The 21,437-nt window shown below is 42.2% G+C and overlaps 2 protein-coding genes across 3 annotated transcripts in view; one reads left to right on the forward strand and one right to left on the reverse strand.

Annotated features, from left to right (window-relative positions):
* slow (epidermal growth factor-like protein slowdown) overlaps positions 1 to 9,935 on the forward strand; it is a 42,033-nt gene extending 32,098 nt beyond the window's left edge. Inside the window, exon 8 of the mRNA XM_089234258.1 lies at positions 9,658 to 9,935. Within this exon, the coding sequence (XP_089090384.1) occupies positions 9,658 to 9,704 (47 nt within the window). The 3' untranslated portion in view covers positions 9,705 to 9,935. The remainder of the gene's footprint in view (positions 1 to 9,657) is intronic.
* LOC149083885 (laminin subunit gamma-1-like) overlaps positions 9,911 to 21,437 on the reverse strand; it is a 45,734-nt gene continuing 34,207 nt past the window's right edge. For both annotated transcript variants that reach the window (XM_089234256.1, XM_089234257.1), the window contains 12 exons: positions 20,758 to 21,063; positions 20,538 to 20,675; positions 19,426 to 19,617; positions 18,109 to 18,418; positions 16,845 to 16,982; positions 16,577 to 16,754; positions 14,642 to 14,764; positions 14,434 to 14,548; positions 14,143 to 14,342; positions 13,902 to 14,060; positions 12,774 to 12,873; positions 9,911 to 11,761 (listed from right to left, as the gene is read on the reverse strand). In XM_089234256.1, the coding sequence (XP_089090382.1) occupies positions 11,508 to 11,761; positions 12,774 to 12,873; positions 13,902 to 14,060; positions 14,143 to 14,342; positions 14,434 to 14,548; positions 14,642 to 14,764; positions 16,577 to 16,754; positions 16,845 to 16,982; positions 18,109 to 18,418; positions 19,426 to 19,617; positions 20,538 to 20,675; positions 20,758 to 21,063 (2,213 nt within the window). In that variant the 3' untranslated portion in view covers positions 9,911 to 11,507. The remainder of the gene's footprint in view (positions 11,762 to 12,773; positions 12,874 to 13,901; positions 14,061 to 14,142; positions 14,343 to 14,433; positions 14,549 to 14,641; positions 14,765 to 16,576; positions 16,755 to 16,844; positions 16,983 to 18,108; positions 18,419 to 19,425; positions 19,618 to 20,537; positions 20,676 to 20,757; positions 21,064 to 21,437) is intronic.

A 21,437-nucleotide genomic window follows, 5' to 3' on the forward strand; every position in this document is an offset into this window, starting at 1 on the left:
CGCTGTATGTGTGGAAATTTCGTGAATAAAATTTTTAGATATTCCGAAATCCAGGATATCACTCCGGTGTCCCGGGCGGTTTGGGAAGTGTGTGTCGTCTGATGTAGCGTGTATTTGGAGAAAGTGTCTGAGGCAATACGTTCGGAGCCTTCTTCCCTCGATGTTGGATTGCTGGCTATACCAAAGGTTGCTCTTGGAGTTCCAGTCGCCCCCTACGAGAGTAGGGGTGCGATCTGTGAAGAGTGAATCCAGAAGTTGTGTATCAATTTTTTTATTTGGTGGTTTATAGATGGCGCAAATATTAAATGTGAGACGGTGAACATGTATAGAGATAGCTATTGCTTCCATATCTGTGGAGGGGGGGAGAGGAAGAGGGTGGCTGGGAATACCGTTTCTCAGGAAAATTGCTACGCCACCGCCTTGCGCGTGTGTTCGATCTTTGCGAAAGATGGTGTATCCTGGAAATTTGATTCTATTACTCGGAAGAAGCCAGGTTTCATTGAGCAAAAGAGCGTCTATTTGAAGTCTAGTGGCGTCTGCGTGGAGTTCACGTAGGCTGTTTTTTATACCATTGCAGTTCCAGGCCATCACTAGAAATGGCCTGGGGGGGGGCGACTCTTGTATTAGCTATTGTTTAAGTGCAGATAAAAGTTCGATTAGGGCTGATATGGTGTCCTGTGAAAGTGTGGCAAGATGGGTTGCGATTTTTTCGTGAATGTTAATTTTGGGGGCGGGGGGCAACTGGTGGATGTCCGTGGAAATTGGGTTGTTGTCTGCGACAGTGTTGAATGGTTGGGTTGGGAGAACAGTGGGTGTGGGTAGGAGGGCTGGCCGTGGGGCTTGAGGAGATGGGGCACTTTTGGGGGCGACCGGGGGCGAGTTTATTTTTTCTTGCGAGACGTCGATGTCACTGATGCCGCTTATGTTGAGTCTGGGCCTCTGGTAAATAAGTTCATAGAGGCAAAGTTGGAATTTTTTTCGATTATTACATGTTTCAAGTTCAATTTCATACTCCTTCTGGGATTTGACTTTGAACGGTTTTGCAAAAGGGGGGGCGCCGGGTCTGATTATATCGTGCAATTGTTTTTGTTTTTCGATGTCATTGCTGATTTTTTGGGGGCAGTAATTTCGTTGGGGGTCGTCTTGTGGTATCGGGGGCGATCTGAGCGGGGAGTTGCTTGGGCGAACCTCAATGGGGGCCGTGCCCAAAATGAAGTCTTCGTCAATGTCGTCGATGGGGGAGGCGCCTGGTAGCGTTGGGAATTCGAATGGATTGGGGGCGATTAGTGTGGGTGATATTTTGGGTAGTATTGTTCTACCCCGGGCGTTTAATGCTTGGGGGCGGTTTTTGCACCCTGGGAAAGTGCTCGTGTGTTTGCCACCACAGAAGAAACATTTTAAGAAATTGTTGTCCCCTTTGCGTGTGCATCTGACTGTTTCGTGGCCCCCAGCGCAGAAGGCACACACAGGTAAATTTTTGCAATATGGGGCTGAGTGCCCCGGGGCCATACACCGCCTACATTGCAATGGGGAAGTTCCTCCTTTGAGTCGTTCTACCTCTATGGGGGCGCCTTCGATGTTAGTTATGTTAGCAAAATTTTTGTTGGCGATGTTAACTTCCACGAGGAAGAGAGGGTATAATCTTCCAGTGGTATGATTTTTCATGGGCGATATTTTAATTGTTTCTATGCCCTGGGTGCGGAGAGCCTCTTCTATTTCGGTGGTTTTGACATTAGTGGGCAAGCCTCTTATTACGAACTTGAGTGTTGGTTCGCCCTGTATTTTGTACGTGTGATATTTGAATTTTTTTGTGTCAAAAACTTTTGTTACAGCGCGATGGTCCAATTCTGAATAGGCTTGGAAGACAATTGAATTTGATGTGGGTTTTGCCTCGGGGGCGAACGTGCAGAGTGCTCTGGCTGCTGCAAAATCGCGGAGCCAATGGTCCCCCCATTTTGTTAGGATGATCGGTGGTATATTAAACTTTTTCCTCCCTGAGGTTTGCGCTGAAGAGGGGGGATTTTGAATTGGGGGCGACTGCGTTGTGCTCGATTTTTTATTTTGTTTTTTGTAAGTAACTGTAGTGAAGCCGTCTTGGTCCACCCCTGGGGTGGTGTTCGTTTCCTGTTCCGCTAGGGAGCCTGAAGAATGGGGGGAGCCTTGCGGGGGGGGGGGGCGAACATTGTTTCGAAGTGCCTGCAACAGGATTTGAAGGCTGGCTATCACCTGGTTCTGTATTTTCTAACAAAATATCTGTTTTCTGCGGGACAGATGGTATGTCCTTTGGGGGCGATTTGGTGGGGCTGTCGGTGCTGCTTTGAGAAACATTATGTTTGGGAATTTTAGAAGTTTCGATGGAGTGGTCTGTTGAAGTGTTTGGAGAGGATTCCGATGCATTATTGTTTGTTGAACTGGACAAATCTGTCGAATTATTCTGACTGCTGGATGAATGGTCAGTGGAAATATTTGATGAATCTTTGCTTGTGCTGAGTTCACGGGGGGTGGTGTCCGTTACTGAGAGGTGGAGATCGAAACTAGGGTTGTCATCTTCACTACAAGTGCTTTCCATGGGGGCGTCAGCACTGGGGGTGTCAGTCCCGTTTTGGGGGCGACGTTTTTTTTTTTTTGTTTTTCTTTTAGGGGTGCTGTCTCCGGGGTTTCGTGCTGTTCCCTGGTTTATTGGAGTCGATGTTTTTTGTACTCTGAACATTTTCGATTTGTTATGAATACAAGTATGTTGTTGGAAGAAGTCCAGAAAATCGCGTGTTTCAATAACGAAGGAGTCCATTATCGATTGTTCTGATTCTTCGATTACTGCTATTGTTGAGATATTATTGACGCTCTCAAGGCGATTACTTAATTCAGCATAGCTGATTACGAGTGATTCGAGTTTTGAGTCGATGATACAGCTGTCATGCTGAATTGTTGGCGAGTCGTTTATTACTCTTTCTTTCGACTGGAGCCATGGAAGGAGAACCTTCAAGAAAGCTAGCTGTTGCTCTTTCGAGAGCTCATCGTAGTTCTCGTGGCTTTCGATTAGTTGCCTAAGGATGACGTCATCCTTGGCCGAGGCATGGGGGCATAAAATACTCATTTCAAAATAGATAAGCGCACAACAAAAGTCACTTACCTGTTTAGAGTTATCCAATAGTAATCCATTGGAGGGGAGAGGGGGGAAAAAGAACAGTCACTGAAAAAAGGGGGGGAGGGGAAGCGTGCACTGTGGGGAATCTGTGGCTAGCGCACCGTTGCCGCGTGCCGCCAGCCTTGTTGTCACTACCGGCGAAGAGCACTCGATCTCTTTTGCGGCGTGTTGAATCTTTCTCGCTGAATTTGGAGATCAGTATTCAATAATCAATCAATGGGACCCGTCCGGCCTGACTGCGGCCTAGGTCCCCGAGTTTTACTCCCTTGGCCGGGCTGAGATATCCTTCTCACCCGGGCCCCTACGGGAGAACGTTGGCCAAGCGTACAGTGTCTGTCGGAGCTGAAAAAAAGTGTGACTTCTCTCGTGGGTGTCTCATTCAAGAATGATTTGATGATGTGTTCATGTGTTAATTTTGAAATTCAATTCAGAATTGCGTGTTGCTTTTTTAAAAACAAACGCTTTATCAAAATCAAAATAATGTGAACGTTGCCAACAGTGTTGGGCAATAGCCGAATTATCCGGCCGTCCCTTCTCAACATGCTTTCGGTGTTCGAGAACTCGAATATTTAGATTTCTTCTAGTTTGGCCAATATATCCATTTTCACAATTCTTGCATGGGATGAAGTAGATACCAGATTCTTTGGAGGGTGAGATAGGATCTTTCAGATGGGAAAAGGTGAGTATATTTGTTGGCTGGAATATTGTATGGAAGTCAAATTTCTTGAAGATAGAAGAGATCATGAAACTTCAAGAATCGAATGGAAGAACAACGGTATTAGAAAACTGTTTTGAGTCAGCTGGGAGCAGATTCGGGGTGCATGTCTGAGTCATTTTTCTGAGGACCTTGTCGATGATAAAAGGTGAAAAACCCCGATTAGAAGCGATGTCACGAAGGATATTGAGTTCATTCTGGAGGGAGGCTGAATCACTGCAAAGTTTTAGTGCTCGATGAACAAAAGAAGAAAATGCCGAAAGTTTCTGATTGGGAGGATGAAAGGATTTTTCATGAGGTGGCATGGAGATAGCGAATGGTATCATCGACAAGGTCCTCAGAAAAATGACTCAGACATGCACCCCGAATCTGCTCCCAGCTGTCTCAAAACAGTTTTCTAATACCGTTGTTCTTCCATTCGATTCTTCAAGTTTCATGATCTCTTCTATCTTCAAGAAATTTGACTTCCATACAATATTCCAGCCAACAAATATACTCACCTTTTCCCATCTGAAAGATCCTATCTCACCCTCCAAAGAATCTGGTATCTACTTCATCCCATGCAAGAATTGTGAAAATGGATATATTGGCCAAACTAGAAGAAATCTAAATATTCGAGTTCTCGAACACCGAAAGCATGTTGAGAAGGGACGGACGGATAATTCGGCTATTGCCCAACACTGTTGGCAACATTCACATCATTTTGATTTTGATAAAGCGTTTGTTTTTAAAAAAGCAACACATAATTCTGAATTGAATTTTCTCGAGGGATACTTCATCAGAACATGCCAGAATTTCCTCGTTAATGATGGAAGAAACACACCACCTATTTCGTCAGCTTGGACAGGCTTTATTAACCTCAGTCGTGACAAAACTTTCAACACTTTGCAACAGATGGCTCCCCAATTCGCATCCAAAGACCACTCGGACGCAGCAAATACAAAGGCGAACTCTTCGGACGACCAGACGTAAACATCACTCTTCCACGACTCGAGAACACACTTTTTAGAACACAACACCCCAGACATTGAACGGGACGGTCACGCAAAAAATCGCTCCGATGCCAAGCATATCGGACTTAAAAATTTTCAATAACCATCCTTAAATTAAAATAATTTTCAGTCTAAGCTTGAAACACAATCCGTACTCAGTCGGATAACTAAATACCATAAGAAATGACGTGTAATAGAACCCATTTTAATTGTTACTTTCACGACATATTTCTGGACCCCCAAAACTGGAGATGGATTGACTTGGAAAAGCTATGCTGGGACAAGGAAGCCAAAGCTGACGACATAGCCGCAGCAGCCGAACAGCTGACACATATAGCTGAACATGACTTCCAAGCCTTCTATAGATTGCTACAAACCAGCAAGAACAAGTTCAAGCCTTGCTCTAGTGACAACATCCTTGACAAGCTAATCTGGTTGACTAAAGAAATTCCCGTCATAGAAAAGAGGGATCAGCACAACCACAAGATATGGAAAGCTGTCAAGGATCTTTCAGTCCACGATAAATGCAAACTCACTGAAACGACATCACTCTTCAACAGACTTGACATCCTGTTGTGCCAAAGATTTGTGAACTCTCTTGCGAAAAACCCGGACAAGACTCCCGGAAAAAAACGAAAAAAGGGACCCAAGCCAAACGAACGAACGAATGGGGATTTTTGGCAGTACCTGTCATGGATGACACTAGCTGCCCTCATGTCAGCCCACGGGGGGCTGTTGTGAAGAGTAAGGCAAGGGAGCATTGTGTGTGTATGTGAAAATGCATGTATGTCAGTCTGAAATTGGGAGCACTGTCTAGTGGGGGACCCACGGTTAATTAATGAATTAATTAACCAGGAATTTTTAAATCAAACATGTCTGGACGAGCTCTGTTAGTCATATTACTTATTAATATTTCGGAGGAAAAGTGATCGCTCCTTTGACGTCATCATCTTGCGCCATGGTCGCACCTCATTCGTCGGTTGCGTTCGTGTACCTGATTGGACGAAAAGAGTCACATGATATGCAATTTTGTAAGTGAAAATAAATTAGTTTTGAGGTGAAGGAAAAGAAGAATAGAATTAGTATTTTTAAAAAGCAAGGAAAAGGGATAGGAGAAATATTTTTATTTATTTTCAGAGTCATTTCTGAAAAAATTCAGGAATGCCTCAAAATTTTTTAAGTTTTTATAAATGTTTTGGAGAAAATGTTCTTGGAAAGATGGTTAAGGGAAACGTAGAAAAAGATAGAAAAATGCCGATTAATTAATACAACCCAAGCCAAGCCCAAGAGACAGCCAGGAAAAGTCTCCCCAAGGCTCCGCCCATGCTGAAGCCAAAGCTCCAACCGACCAATCACGCGTCGAGAGCACCAAAGAGGACCCACCTTCCTCGACGGAGAAAGTGGTACCCACGTCTGCCGTTCCTGAGCGATCAGGGGACGGGAAGGAGAATCCAGAAGAGCGGTGCCCAAACGGGACTACCCGCGAAAGCCCCGCCCCGACGGAGACTGACGTCCTGATCACCCAATCGCAATGGATCTGCGAGGACGAGATACCCCCTTCACCCGATCCGGAGAGTAAACACGAAAAAGCATACGGGACATCACAAAAAGCATACGGGACAACTTTTCTTGAGATCCGATGCCATGGCCAGTGGTCAAAAGTTGGGAAAAAAATCAGTGACTTTTGTGAAAGTGACTTCCGCGTCAAGTTTAGTGGCGGTCAACACAAAATATGGTTCCAAAATGATGGTGACCGTCAACTTGCTCTAAAATTTTTCCGGGAAAACAACATTGAGGTGAGCAGACAATCTGCAATTGGTGCTGACTCCTTCTTCATTCTGCTTCGAGGAATGGATCCGGAGACACCAGCAGAGGACTTACGCGATGACTTAGCGGAAGCGGGTTTCTGCGCAAAATCCATCGAACAACTCCGTTCTAGAAGGAGACGTACCCGGATGCGAAACCTCCCGCTTTGGAAAATTGAACTGCCAGATAACGAAGAGTCAAAGGCCATCTTCGACCTTAAACAGCTAGCCTTTGTAGCTGTCACCATCTCTAGGTTCAAAAGGAACCCTAATAGACTTACGCCGAGACAGTGCTATCGGTGCCAGTCATGGGAATGTGAGGGGAACCCATGTGACAGACCTCAGCGCTGCCTCAAATGTAAGGACTTTCATGCAGTTCGGACGTGTAAGAAGGTACGAGGGATTGATCAACCAGAATGCTGTAATTGCGGGACGGTTGGTCACCCCAGTAACTACCGTGGATGTGCCGCTTACAAGAAAGCTCTTGGAAAAATACACGCGGAAATATACGGGAAACCTCTGGATGTCCACGACAAAAATATTGCTCAACCAAGGCACAAGAAATCGAGCGTTGAAGTGCGGACTGCCACCTACGAAAAGTCTGGTAGAGTCTACACCAACACGACATTTCTTCCTCGTAGCGTGTGGGAAAATTTCCGAAGTCACAGGAAACTGCAAAATGGTAAAGAAATCAGCGAGACGTCATCTAAGTCCGCGAAATCCGACGCAAACCCTACGCCAAAAAAGCAGGACAAACTCGGAAAAAAGGGCCGACAAAATTCGCCCAAAGAAAAAACAGAGTCCCGCTCTACGGACTTGGTGAAAAATCAATCTACGGACTCCAGGAAAGACAGAAAAAATTCCCTCCGATGCAGAACTGACCTCCGTCAAACCGGCAACCCAGATGCCGGCCAAGGAAGCTGACCAAGACGGCTCCACAATGATATCCTTCTCGGATGACTCGGCGGCCAGTTCAAATTCGACTTACGATATGTTTGAATTCGCTAAGTCTTGCATGGAGGACATCATGAAGTGCGCTTCAAAAAAGGATAAAAGATCAATCCTGGATAAGTTCCTGACTGAAGCAGGGAACATTCTCATAAAATAAGCGACTTCATCTCAATTTTAAAATTATTTATCGGAAAATCTTCTAATTCTTCATTTCCTTTCACCATCTTCTGCTATCAAAAAAATGAAAAATTCTCTTCAAAAAAAAAAAAAAAACCCTTATTTTACTCAATTCTGAGTTGGAAAAAAAAAATTAATAATATTTTTTATTCTTCTCTTACTATCGTTTCCCAACTTTGAAATAATCGATTAACTCTATCTCTAAATTTTCCCTTCTTCTACTAATAGTATCGATTTCAGGTCCAGCCAATGAGAGATGACCAGGACTCCGCAGCCAATCAGATGCGAAGCAGTGGCGTAGCTGATGAAAAATCGCCTTTCTAGCTTTCTTCACAGCAGAAAGCACTAAAATAATAATCGTACTAAAAAATTGGGGTTGTGCCGGCATCTTTTCTGCAAAATTCGTTTAAATTTAACTTAATTTAAACATGACCAGGACCATTTCATTTTTACCCGAACTTGACAACCTTCTTTTTACACATGCACTTTTAATTCACACATACTCTCTTGTCTTTCCCTTCACACGTAGTTCCCGTGGCTACAGTTTGTAAGCCCGCAGATGGTTCCCTTGAACCAGGCCCGGGAGGAAAAGTTTAATTCTGGTCTGGTCTGGTCCACGACTCATTCGTGTGAATTCTGACCACGAAGTCCTGATGATGGCTCTCCATTGAAGAGCCGAAACGCGTCGACCATTCGACCGATTGAATTTATTTGTCTTAAAAACGTGGCAATTTTTGTATAAATTAAAACCAGGCAAAGTTTCTAATTTTTTGTGATAAAATTAGATTAGAATGATAGAAAAGGGCAAAACCCATGAATGTGTCTCTACCGAGAAGATAAAGGGGCCAGGTCGTGAGTGACGTAAATAGTGTGAAAGCGATTGAGTGATGAAAAGACAAGGGCGATTGAATGATGAAAAGACCAGGTCAGAGAGTAACAAATGAGTTATTTAGAGAGCTTGCAAGCATGTAAGTGACCAAAAAATCGACCAGAACAGTGAACAACCAAAAGAGTGACCTAGAGAGAGAGGGGGGGGGGGGGTAGGAAACAGTTCAGGGAGCGAATGGTCAAAAGAGTGACCCAGAGAGTGTGAAACTTTCCTTAATGTGTGTGCGCGCGCTATCACCCCCCCCCCCCCCTCTACTTTTTTACCGGCAGAACTCTGGGCCAAAAAACAGGCACATCTTTTTGTTTGTCTTGATAAATTCACTCGAACACGTTTCATTTGTCTATCCTTATGTATACAGGGTGATTATAATTAAAGTTCCTGTACTCTGAGTAATTTTTCTCACAAACTGCTTATCTGAATACAGGCAAATTTTTAGATATCTTTTAGACCATGTGAGAGATTTATGAAATAAAAAAAAAGTTAAATTTTCGACCACCAGATGAAAAGTGGCGCTTTTTTATTGAATTTTCGTTTTTCCCCCGTGGGCCATATAGCGTATGTACCAAGTTTCAATGAAACACATCTTCCAGAACGGGCGCTACACACGTCAGTATACTAACGGGTGCTACATTGGTCTGAATAGCATCGGTATACTGAAACTACTTAGAACTATGTAGCCCCGTTCTGGTAGACGTATTCCATTGAAACTTATAATATACGGACAATGGGAAAATGTAATAAAAAAGCGTCACTTTTTCCACCTGGTTGTCGAAAATTGAACCATTTTTTTTATTTCATGAATCTATCTCTCATGGTCTCATCAAGATATCCTAAAAATTTAGTTGTATTCAGATGAGCAGTTTTCGATAAAAAAACTACTCACAGTACGGGAACTTTAATCACAATCGCCCTGTAAATTACAGTAAAAATATTATTCACACATCCGCGCATCATTCTAATCAGATTTTCCCTTTCATTCACAGGTACATGCGTTCTCAAAGATCTTCCGGTCCTACCTACAACAAGGTGACACCAGGTGTCACTTTTGTTTGCCGATAGTGTTCATAGTCAAACAGTTTATGACCTGATCTGTTTTCCGCTACATGTATTTCGTTCCGAGTTTTGATATATGACGATTGCATCATTGTGTAGGATTTTTGAAAACAATTATAATAATATAATATGACGTTGTTGACAACACGCAGCTTTTGAAATTCATCACAAAGACACAAAAGATTTAATTAAACAGACTTTATTTTCAGTTGTCTTTTCCAAATTATGAATAGTGAATAATATAATAATATTTTTATATATTCGATGCTTAAATTTCCTCCGTAATAAAAATTAATGATAAAGTTTTGTTTGATCAAGGTTTTTATTTATTAGGTAAAATTGGAGACATTTGATGAACTTCATCGTTTTGTATAGAAGCATAAAATTTCAGGTATATCGCCAATATATATGTTGTAAATTTTCAAGGGAATATTCAGTCGCCAAGTAGCAGTAGAGTCTACAGTTCCTTTTTTTTATGGTGAGTTATTGAACCGGATGAGTGTGGGAAAAGTTAGTTAAAACTTTAAAAATTATTCAAAAATGAACTATTGGTGATAAAAACTGCAGCTTTCACAAACGAGATCAGATTTTGTTTTTGAAGGAAAATATCAATTTCAAAAATAAGCCAATAGATGGTACTGCTTTGTATGAAGCACTTTTATGCAAATCAGTCAGCCAATTAAAGACAATGACATCTTCGACAAGCATATATTTGCCATGTGGCATGTCAGCATAATGCATCAGTGACTTTTGTTGCCAGTGTTGTCTGAATATTGGCGATATAAAAAAATCGCCAAATTTTCGAAACGTTTCTCAATGGCTGATCTGAAAGCACGCCAACGTCTGGGTTAAGCTGTAAATTTGTTAAATTTTCTTCTTTTTTTTTTCTCATTTCAAGGTTAGAGTGGAAATATTATACGAAAATACAAATTATACGCTCGGATTTAGTTTCTCTTCCCGAAAATTGAAATGTAACAATTTATGTACAGGGTGTCCCATAAATTCATAAACAGTTTAAAAATTTCGAAAAATTGGACGAATTTTCATATTTGAATGCGGTTTGCGAAAAAGTTATTATCATAAAGGGTATTATTTTTTACTACATAAAACATTGATTTCAAATTTTTGTCTATAGAGGGCATTCGCATGGATGGAAATTACTGGAAATATGCAAATCATAATCCTATAAAATGCAGTAATTAATAGCTCATTCCTGGGTTTTCCTGTGATTGGCGCAAAAAATAAGGTTTTCATTGTGATGATGATTATTAATGGTGAATTAATTGGTGAAATTGTTTTATTTCAGCCACGATGAGCTGGCTGAAGTTTTACGAACGTTTCGGACACGGAAGTGATTGAAGAAAAGTTCTGCGATTTGCTTTCATGAACCGTCCTCTATCGACAAAAAGTTCTACTAATTTCTTTTCTGTCGAAGGAAAAAAAGTGCACTATGTGAGAATAATTTTTTTGAAAACCGCATTCAAATTCTCCAATTTTTATGAATTTTCAAACTGTTTACGAATTTAGGTGTTTTTAAATTGCGAATTTTATGAGACACCTTACATCTTTACCGAACCAGAGAAGCTAATTCAGAGTAATTAAAGTATCAGCACGTTTATAAAAATTTGGCAGTATTCATAGGAGACATAATAGCCGTAAATTCATGAGATCCTTCTCTGTGGTCAGTGCGAGAAAAAAAAGACCTGAGTAAATCTCGCGATGTTGTAAATTCCGGTCAAAATTTTTTTTCAAATCAATATCAGAGTTTGCGAAGCATTGTTCAAGGCTCCAAGACGAGCCTCCTATAGCAATCATCAGGTAAGGAATGTCGTATCGCCGCGACGTTTGCGACATCTTTCTTCAGCTGTTCTATCTCGTCTTCGTAGTTCCTCATCCAGCCCTGTTGTTCGTCTTGAGCCTCGCGTAAGGCTTGAGTCCTAGCCGGCAGATCGGCGTTGATGAGTTCACGTTCAGCAAGGGCCAACAGACGTTCCAGGTCAGCCAACTGGGAACCGTCAACGCTGTCTAGATCACCTGGTGGTGAATAATTACGAATGATTACATCCATTAATAACTTCACATATGTACTCCATGGTCAGGGCCGTTACTAGTTCAAGCACCTGGTCTCTTTAGTTGCGGTCTTGGAAATGGTAATGTTACGGTAAATGTGTTAGAAATCCGGTTATTATGCATAATCACCGAGCTTTTGGTAAGTTTGATAAATTTCCCTAAATTTATCTCTTTTACCGGTGATTATGCATAGTACCCAAGCGTCGTTGTTAAATGTCATAGATTTCCCTAAATTTATCACTTTTACCTGCGATTATGCGCAGTACCCAAGCGTCGTTGACAAATTTAATAAGTACTAAAAAAATTATCACTTTTACCGTGGATAATGCATAATACCCAAGTGTCGCGTCATTGGTAAACACGATAAATTGTACAACAGTAATACCTCTCTTTTGCGGACACCGGTGAGGCAAAAAAATCCGTCCGTGATCCGGGGTTCAAAATTCATACTTTTATTATACGGGGGAAAATTATTGTTTGGCAGTAAAAGGGCGAAGGTGGGGTGACGCCATCTGAGGGGGTGTCCACTAAGAGGGATTTTACTGTATATTAATGTATTATACTATACATAATGATTCATGCATCATTATATCGGAGTACGAATGTGAAATTTGTTATCATTTTAATATCGGGGTCCCACTATATTCATCACGCATACAAGACTCATTTAGAATTTTTAAATGTTTATCAAATTCATCAATTACACTATGGTGTTACGCATAATCACAGATAAGGGCGACAAATTATAATAATTTATAAAATTTATCAACGACGCTTAGTTATTACGCATAATCGCCGGTAAAAATGATAAAGCTTTCAGTATTTATCAAATTCACCGACGACGCTTGGTATAATGCATATTCACCGGTAAAGGTGATACATTTTTATCTAACTTACCAAGACGATTGGTAAGCATGCATAATAACCGGTTGTTATTTAATTATCACATTTACCGTAACAGTAAAGCCATGCTTACCTAAAGCATCCAAAATATCGTTGAGCATATCAGCAGCTCCCTTGGCTTTGTCTGACGCCTCGACGGAGAGTGTCCTGGCTTCGTTGGCCCTCTCTAACGCCTATACATAATAAAAAAATTATATGAACGATTTCTAAAACTTTACTGGGGAGGTGACCCCTTTATTCATCAAAATTCAGAAAGCATTCATACAGAACACAGAATGCACAAACACGCATAGAAAGATTTCGGTTTCATTTTTTATTATTATCAGCTTTAACACGCCCTCTGGTAGTTATTCAGATTTTATACTGTTTTCCGAAAAATAATTCAGAATTAATAATTTTTCTTTCAGACATTCGAATCAGTTATTCAGTTTTTGTACGACCCTCCAAGATGCAATTCCTCTGTTATAAGACCGTACGAGAAGCAATTCAGCTTTATCATGGTTTTGGCGCGAAATAAGTCTACTTTTATATGATCTAGAAGAAGATATTCAGCTTTTATTTCATTCTCCAAGGAGCAATCAAGATTCTAAGCCGTTTTATACGGCATAAAATCTGAAATTCGAAGAAGTTATTCCGCTTTCATACGACCTTCAAGAAACAATTCAGCTTTTATGTACGACCCTTTAAGAAACAGTTTAGTTTTTATACGCGACCCTTCGAGGTTTTGTTTGGCTTTTAAACGACCGTCCAGCTTTGAATACACACGACGCTCCAAAACCGGGGCGTCCAACATAAAACTTCTCGCGAAGCCCTTGATAGTTTATAAGGGTGTACCGCGGAACCCTTGATGATGATGAGGCTATTCCAAGGAACTCAAACTAATTTTAAATATATATATACATATATTTTAATGTGTCCCCACTGCCTTCTCAATAGCATCATAGCCCCAGGGCAAAATGAAACAGGGCTTAGGAACCACCTCTTAATTTACATATTTATTGCCATATTGTTCCAGATATTAACGTGGAAGCCCCTATGCAATTGAGCTCAGCTTTCATACGATTCTCCCAGAAATAATTCTGCTTTTATATGGCATTCAAAAAACTTATTTAGCTTTAATATGACCTCCAAAAAGTTGGTCTGTGGTTATACTGCTAAAAGTTAGAAAGTTTGTGGCTTATAATGTAGAACACAGACGTACTTCTTTCGAAAGGGCTCCGTCGTTTTTGGCCTCGTCTTCGAAACCTTTGAGCCTCCCATCAGTAATGTTGATCTGCCTCCCGAGCTGACCGGCTTGACCGTGTAGCTGTCCGGCCTCGTCCTTGGTCTTATCAGCCTCTTTCCTAACGTTATCGGCGTCCTGTAAAATTCATTTCTTTACAATATGCGGCTTGAAAATACATAAGCAATAAAATCGGTTCATATCGAGTCGTCCCCAATACCTCAGAGGCTTGTTCAGCGATTCTCTTGGCTTCTTTTGCGATGTCTCTGGCATCGGCAGCGTCTTGGCTGGCTCCGCCAAGGGCGTCTTCGGCCTGGAAAGTTTTCTCTTCGGCATCGGTCACCATTCGTTTAACCTGTGGCATTTTTCTGAGGGCTGAATCGGCTTTGCCCTTGCTCTCTTGGACCTGCTGATCGAATCCTGAAAAAAGGCAATTACTTATTAACTATTGAACGTGATATCATTTCCATGCAAGAAACCGGTAGGGTAACGAATGAAACGGCATGCTCACCTCTAAGCGTTTCCAGCGTATCTTTAGCGTCATCTAGCGTCTTCTCGCCGGCAGCGATAGCGGCGTGTGCCTTTGCCAAGGCACCATCAGTATCAGTCAATAACTCATCAGTGATCTGAAATGAAATCGGTGTGGCTTCAAGAGGAGACAAACGGAAATGCCATAGACGATGTTATAGAAGAAAGATGGTGGGTGTCACTTGGCTCACCTGTTGCTGTCTGATGGCTTCCTGCAGGAGTCCTTCGGCATCAGAGTTCTTCTCGTCTATGTCTCGGAGAAGGTCTTTATGCTCATTTGCCAAACTGTCCGTTTCGCTTCTTATACGTCTTGCCTGGAATACAAAAATAATTGTATTAACACTAGAACTATTGGATTTTCCATACCACCCTGGAACTACCGGAGCGGTCTTTCTGACCGCTAATTGCAAAAATAAATGATACAGAGGTAAATGTGAATTTGTTTTGAATCAAAACAAGTGTCATGCAACTATGGTTGCCTATCTTGAAATATTGTCATATGGGTTTTAGGGGACACGGAGGGGTGACCCACGTACACCAACCACTTGAAAAAATCTCATGTGAATATTTTTTCAAATTTATAAATTATTTACAAAATCTGTAGAGGCTTTTAGCTCAAAAATCATGGTTTATAGCTCATAATTATGGTAACATTATAGGCTAGGCATAGATCCCCCCCCCCAAAGGGGATCAATGGGGTATATCGTCCCTTTCAAACGTCGGACACAATGGAAAATAATAGTTCTACCATACAAGTCACGGGACGTATATTCACTCTATTTCCTTTACTCCTCTCTCTCCGATGTATCCCCGTCTGGTGTAGGCCAGACCAAGGTCAGTCGTCCACTGGAAGCGACTTGAAGCGATAAACAAGTCGCGCGCAGATGGCTGTATTCACAAAACTGTTCCCATTGCACAGAAAGTATGAGAATTTCGTCCATTAGCAGTGATCTTTAGCTTTGTGATTTCCGGCTACAACAGCAGACGAGAAAAATTTCCGATTCGAATGGAATCTCACAGTTCTTGCCGTATCTGCGCAGGCGCATTATGGTTGCTTACTTTTTCGTGCCACTGGCATCGTTTTTTTCCGCCTCTCCTCGGTATCTCTCTCTCTCCTTCCTTTCCAGCGTGCACATGGAAGCTTAGAATTTGATAATTGCCGCGTATGGGTTGTGAGGTAAGTAGTAATTATTTATTTATTTACAACAAGAGCGCCTTCTCCGAGTTTGTGTCATATGTCTCATTAAGTATGGACTTTGTTAAATTTTCTCAGAAATCTCAGTTTTTCAATATTTTTTCCAACATTATTTAACGAACACACTCGCCTGCATGGAGTGCAGTCGTGAACTGAGTAGGCGTGTAAAAGTTGCTTTCAGTGGAAGAGGTCAGACACCCCTTGTCGTCGGGTTCAATGTTGGCTATCGCCGCTCTCGTGGCTTCACGCATGTTGTCGCTTCTAGTGCACGACCGGTCTAAGGCCGAACACATGCTGGGGTACGGGAGTGTACAATAGAGACTAATAAAGACAAAGAGCGGTGTAGACGAAAACCATTACATTGTTTTGTTCTACACCGCACGTGGTTTAGGGGCGAGACAAAGAAGAGAAAGAGGCCAAGGCACTCAACGAGGTGCGCGACTTGAACAAGCCTGTTTGTTTTCACCTCGATCTGCTGATTTTCGCTATCCTGCTGAATGGTCCGTTTTTTTTCCTTTCCCTCTTCTAAGGAGGGATCATCGTCATCACACCTTTATTTTCAGAACCCCTCCGGCCATTTTCTCTACCCTTTTTCTCTTTCAGTATGTGTGGACATCTCTTCCTCCACCCTTATGCATTTTTTTCTTCGTTGTCGCTTTTCTTCGAACTCGTATCTCTTCGCTCTACTATAACCGCAGAATTAGGCTCTCCTTGACAGAGAAGCAGACTCATCGTCCTCCAAATTTCAACAAAAAAACTGGTTTCGCCACTCCAAGTGACATCTAATCTTTAAAATAGTAGGATATGGAGCAGCGACTGACTATTGCAGTAATATTGATGTAATACTACACTCAAATATGGTGGATGAGTCAGCGTAGAGTATCGATGAGCCCTAGGTCAAACCATACTAAGAAGGTAATCAGACGTTTACCTCAGCTTTTATTCTGGTAGCTTCGCTTTTCATGGCTTCTACATCAGCTCTCGGCACTAAAATGGAATTGGCATCCGTATAAATACCCAAAGCTCCCTCGTAAGCACCGACGGCTTCGGTTTTGGCGTCGCTGGCGAGGAGTTTGGTCCTGGAAGTGAAGTCCATCAGGTCATCCAGTCTGAAAAGCAAAATTTATATCCCCGGATCAGCAAGGGTTTATTAATTACTACTTGTATCATAGGTTTTGACTGAAAGGAGAGAATATTACCTTCGGGTTAAGGCGTACACCTCGTTGCTTACGCCTTCGTGAGCCTCTATGGTTTCCCGGGCCAAACGGTACGCTTCAGTCGATGTGTTCAATGCTTGGTCGGATACGTCGGTTATCACAGAAGCGTCTTCCTCTTGTCTATGGTAAAAAACACGATGTGAAAAGTTATACAGAGCGATTCAGAACTCATGGGCAAAACTTTGAGGAGGAGGGATAGAATACATCTCAACAAGCAATTTTCGTTCTGCATTGCATGGTCGTAACGTAAAGCAAGTGGTGGACCGCTAGAGTGCACTGTGATTGAACCCATAAAGCACTGGTCTCGTCACTTATTGTAATTTTTATCGTGGATTGTAGAAGGGGTGGCTGGTTTCACGAATCATGGAAAAGCGGACATGAATTTCATGTATGGTGCTGAATGCTCTGAAAGATCAAATATTGTGCCGGAAGTATTTTACGACAAGACGCGTGCCAGATCGGAAAGTATTCGAGCGATTGAACCGGTGTCTATGCGAAACGGGCTTCTTGTTGAGTCCATGCACACCTGGTACGCCCTGTATCTTGCGTGCTGCAGACAAGGAAGACGTTTCAAAGACACTAGTGTAACCCCTCTCAAAGGGCCGATCTGGCATCCTGCCACGCCTACATGCCGCTGACAAAGGATTCCGTTTCGTACAGTCACTGGTGCCAACCCTCTAATTGGGCTCCGATCTGTCGCCCTACCACGCTCGATTATCTGCATGCCACTGACAAGGAAGCCCGTTTCACACACACGCACCAGTGTAAACCCCCAAAAGGACTCTAATCTTGCGTTCTTCCACGCTCTATCTGCATGCCGCTGACAAAGGTGCCCGTTTCGTACAGACACTGGCGTAATCCCCTCAAAGGTTTCTCGATTTGGCACGTGTCTTGTCGGAAAATCCTCCCGGTACTGCCTTTGGTTTTCCAGGGCATTCCCAACAGTAGCATCATACTTGAAATGCATGTCCGCCTTTTCCTGACTTGTGGAACTAGGCATACCTCCTGCAATCTACGACAATAATGACGATAAGTGGCAAAACCAGCGCTTCATGATTTGAATTACATGGCCGTCTAGCGGTGGCATTCTGCTTCCGTTACGACCGTGCAATTGCACACAACGAAAATTACTTTCTTATATATGGTCTACCACTCCCCCAACGTTTTGGCCACGAGTTCCGAATAATGCTGTATACAGGGAAAAAAAAATCATGTGCTATCATGCTTCAAATAGTTTTCAACTCACTGGTCAGCCAATTGTCTCGCCTCACGAGAAATCTGTGAAAGTCTATCGGATTGCTGTCCCAACCTGTCGGCCTTGTCGACAGCTGACCTGTAAGCATCTCTACCTTGAGTGTCCAGGTACTTCCGAGCAGCGTCGACGGCATCCTGTGCCTGGCGAATGACATTCTCGGCTAGTGTTATGTTTTCGAGGCCGGCTCTTCGGTAGTCATCACCGTGGGACAGCTTGTCAGTGACTTTCCCGGCTGTTTCTTGGATCAGGCGTATTTTTCTGCGCAGGTCGTTCAACTGACTTACTAGGGTCCCATCGCCGACTGTCCAGGATGGAAAAGAAAAACACAATTAATCGATAATTAAGACGGCTGGATGCTAATCTCACAAATACACAGGCCACAACAGACTGGATGCCGAGCTGGGCGACTGAGATACATAAAAATCAAATGCCTGTTAATACAATGATCAGAATATGATTCCGAGCTATGGTCTAGACGGGAATTTGAAGTTCTAGATGTTCCGTTTCAGTCAGAACCATCTGAAGAACATCACGGGCTTCGAGTAAAATGACATACGAAAAGAATATCAGGTTATACAATGAGTTCAGGGGCACCAATTTTAAGGTACAGAGGACCTTTGATAATATGCATTCAAATACGAGATTCAAAGTAACATGAACTAGTATAAATACATATACACAAAAGTGCGAGGCTGTACAAAACAAATAAGTAAAAATAGAAAAATAAATCAGGGACCCCTTCGTGGGACCTAAAGAGTCATGTACATTCAGATGGAACTTTTCAAAAAAGCACGTGAGAGGGCAGGCTAATACGAAAATGATAATAATAATTATTATTATTACTGCGGAATTATTTCTTTATACAGGGAGTTCAGAGGAGGGGGCTCTATTTTAGGGTGCCTGGAGGGCCGTTTGACAATATGCATTCAAATGCAGGATTTAAAGAAGCATATAACAGTATACATATATGAGAAAAAGTGTAAGACCGTACAATGAAATCGGAGGCCCTAGCGTGAGACTTAGAGGACCCAGTTGTTCATTTATGTACAATTTCCAAAACATGGGCAACGTCAGGCATATGCGAAAATAGTCATGTTCTCTCGAGGATTTCGGGAGGGGGGGGGGTATTTTAGGGTGCATAGAGGACCCATTGAAACAGTAGAACTCTCGAGAATCGAATGGGACCGAACATTTTGTCTGCTAACGAGAATTCACCGTTAATGGATATTAAATCGAGGTCCGACATTCAAAAATGTGTCCGTTATGGGAAGTTTCCACTGTCTAAGCGGATAGTAACTTCATACTCACTCGCAGCTCTCCTGGCATCTTCGAGCAGATCGTCGATCTTCCTCACTGCTTGTCTCAATTGTCTCTGGAAATCGAGGTCTTCTATCGTCTCCGGATGGTGGCGGAGTTCCTCAAGCAGCTTGGAGAGCTCACTCAGCTTATCCTTGTACCTGTCCATGGCTTCTTCCAAAAGCGTGTAGCAAGGTGGGCAATCTATTTTGCAAAAAGATATGCAGAATTAATAGTCCACTCGTCTTGGTGAATCGGAAAGTGCAATACAGAGCCACCCATAGCGGGATATGCTACAACTGCGGAATTATTTCTTTCGTTAATTCTGAATCTTCATCAATTCTTGATTTGTTCTTTTCGCGAATATTGTCTGATGGAAAACGCCAATTACTCCGGATTTATTACTTTCGGAAATTCTGGATTTATTCCTTTCGTAAATTCTGGATTTATTCCTTTCATTAATTCTGATTTTCATTAAATTCTGGATTTATTCCTTTCATTAATTCTGATTTTCATTAAATTCTGGATTTATTCCTTTCGTTAATTCCGGATTTTCATTAAATTCTGGATTTATTTCTTTCGTTAATTCCGGATTTTCATTAAATTCTGGATTTATTTCTTTCGTTAATTCCGGATTTTCATTAAATTCTGGATTTATTCCTTTCGTTATATGATTCTGGATTTATTGCTTTTGTTAATTATCGATTTTTAACAATTCTGGATTTGTTCCTTTTCGTAAATTCTGAATTTTCATCATTTCTGAGTATATTTTTCTCGTTAATTCTGAATTTATATAGGGCTGGAATTACTTCGTTCGTTTATTCTGAATTAACAGAGGTGCTGGAATTATTTTCTTCATAAATTATGAATTTTCATAATTGCTGGAATTATTTCCTTCATTTGGTTCTAATTTTCATTAGTTTTGGAATCAACTATTTTATTAATTTAAAATTTTCGATTCGAAAACTTACGATTCCTCCTCCCCGCAAAATATATAATATCGGGGCTAAAGAGAGCACCAAATATTCTTGGGCTCCCTTGTTTGTCCAGACCCTGATTTTTATTTTCGCGCATCTGTTAAGGGCTGCCCTGATACACCATTGGTTAAAAATAAAAGGACTAACCGATACAAACTGTGCCTCTGCTGTACTTGTTGTCACGGCATACTGAACACCTTCTTCCCTCTCTGTTCGGTCGGCACTGACACTGACCAGTGGTATCGCACTGAAGCGACACTGAACCAGTTGGGTCACACATGCAAGCTGAAATCAGTAATGAGAAATGAATATTTTTGAAGTGAACTAAATTTACCGAAAATTTACTTTGGTGCCGTCGTCGTCTTACCTTGACATCCTTGCTCCGAGAATCCGTAGTGGTAAGCGGAACAAGTGTCACAGTGCTTTCCAGTAACACCCGGATGGCAGTGGCATTGTCCAGAACGAACGTCACAAGTCTGATTCACTGATCCGATCCGGTTGCAGTTGCAAGGTTCGCAGCCGAATCCACTGTCGATGTTCCAGAAACCCTTCCGGCACTTGTCGCATCTCCTACCGACCACGTTCGCCTTACAGCGGCATTCTCCGGATACTGAATCGCAAGCACTCGCCTGACGCTCCGGTATGATGCTACCTGGGATATAACACGCACAACCTAAAAGTACAGAAAGGTAAGAATGACTATAGAGGCCGGATCAGCACCTGCAGCGCTACGCAGCTTCAACCAGCGGAAAACCGGTTTTGAGGTGTGGCTGACACAGCACTTGAAATTTTAATGGTCCGTAGCAACCCCTCCAAAACCGGTTTTGCGCAGCTCAGAAAAGCATAGCACAGGCAACGTGGACCCTACTTTATGGTTAGGTTACGCTTTAGGTCCTCCTCTCACGGGGATACTGATGTTGCCTAGATCAGCGGTTCTCAAATATTTTTGATCGTGGATTTCCCCCCCCCCCCGGAAATGTTGATGGCAGCCATGGACCCCCGTAAACTTTGGTGTGTGTCATAACCCCCCGCCACTTATAGTAACAG

Source organism: Pholcus phalangioides, unplaced genomic scaffold (genome assembly GCF_987345545.1).
Source record: "Pholcus phalangioides strain wild (caught in Gottingen) unplaced genomic scaffold, Ppha-v1.0 ptg000008l_1, whole genome shotgun sequence".
NCBI lineage: Eukaryota > Metazoa > Arthropoda > Arachnida > Araneae > Pholcidae > Pholcus > Pholcus phalangioides.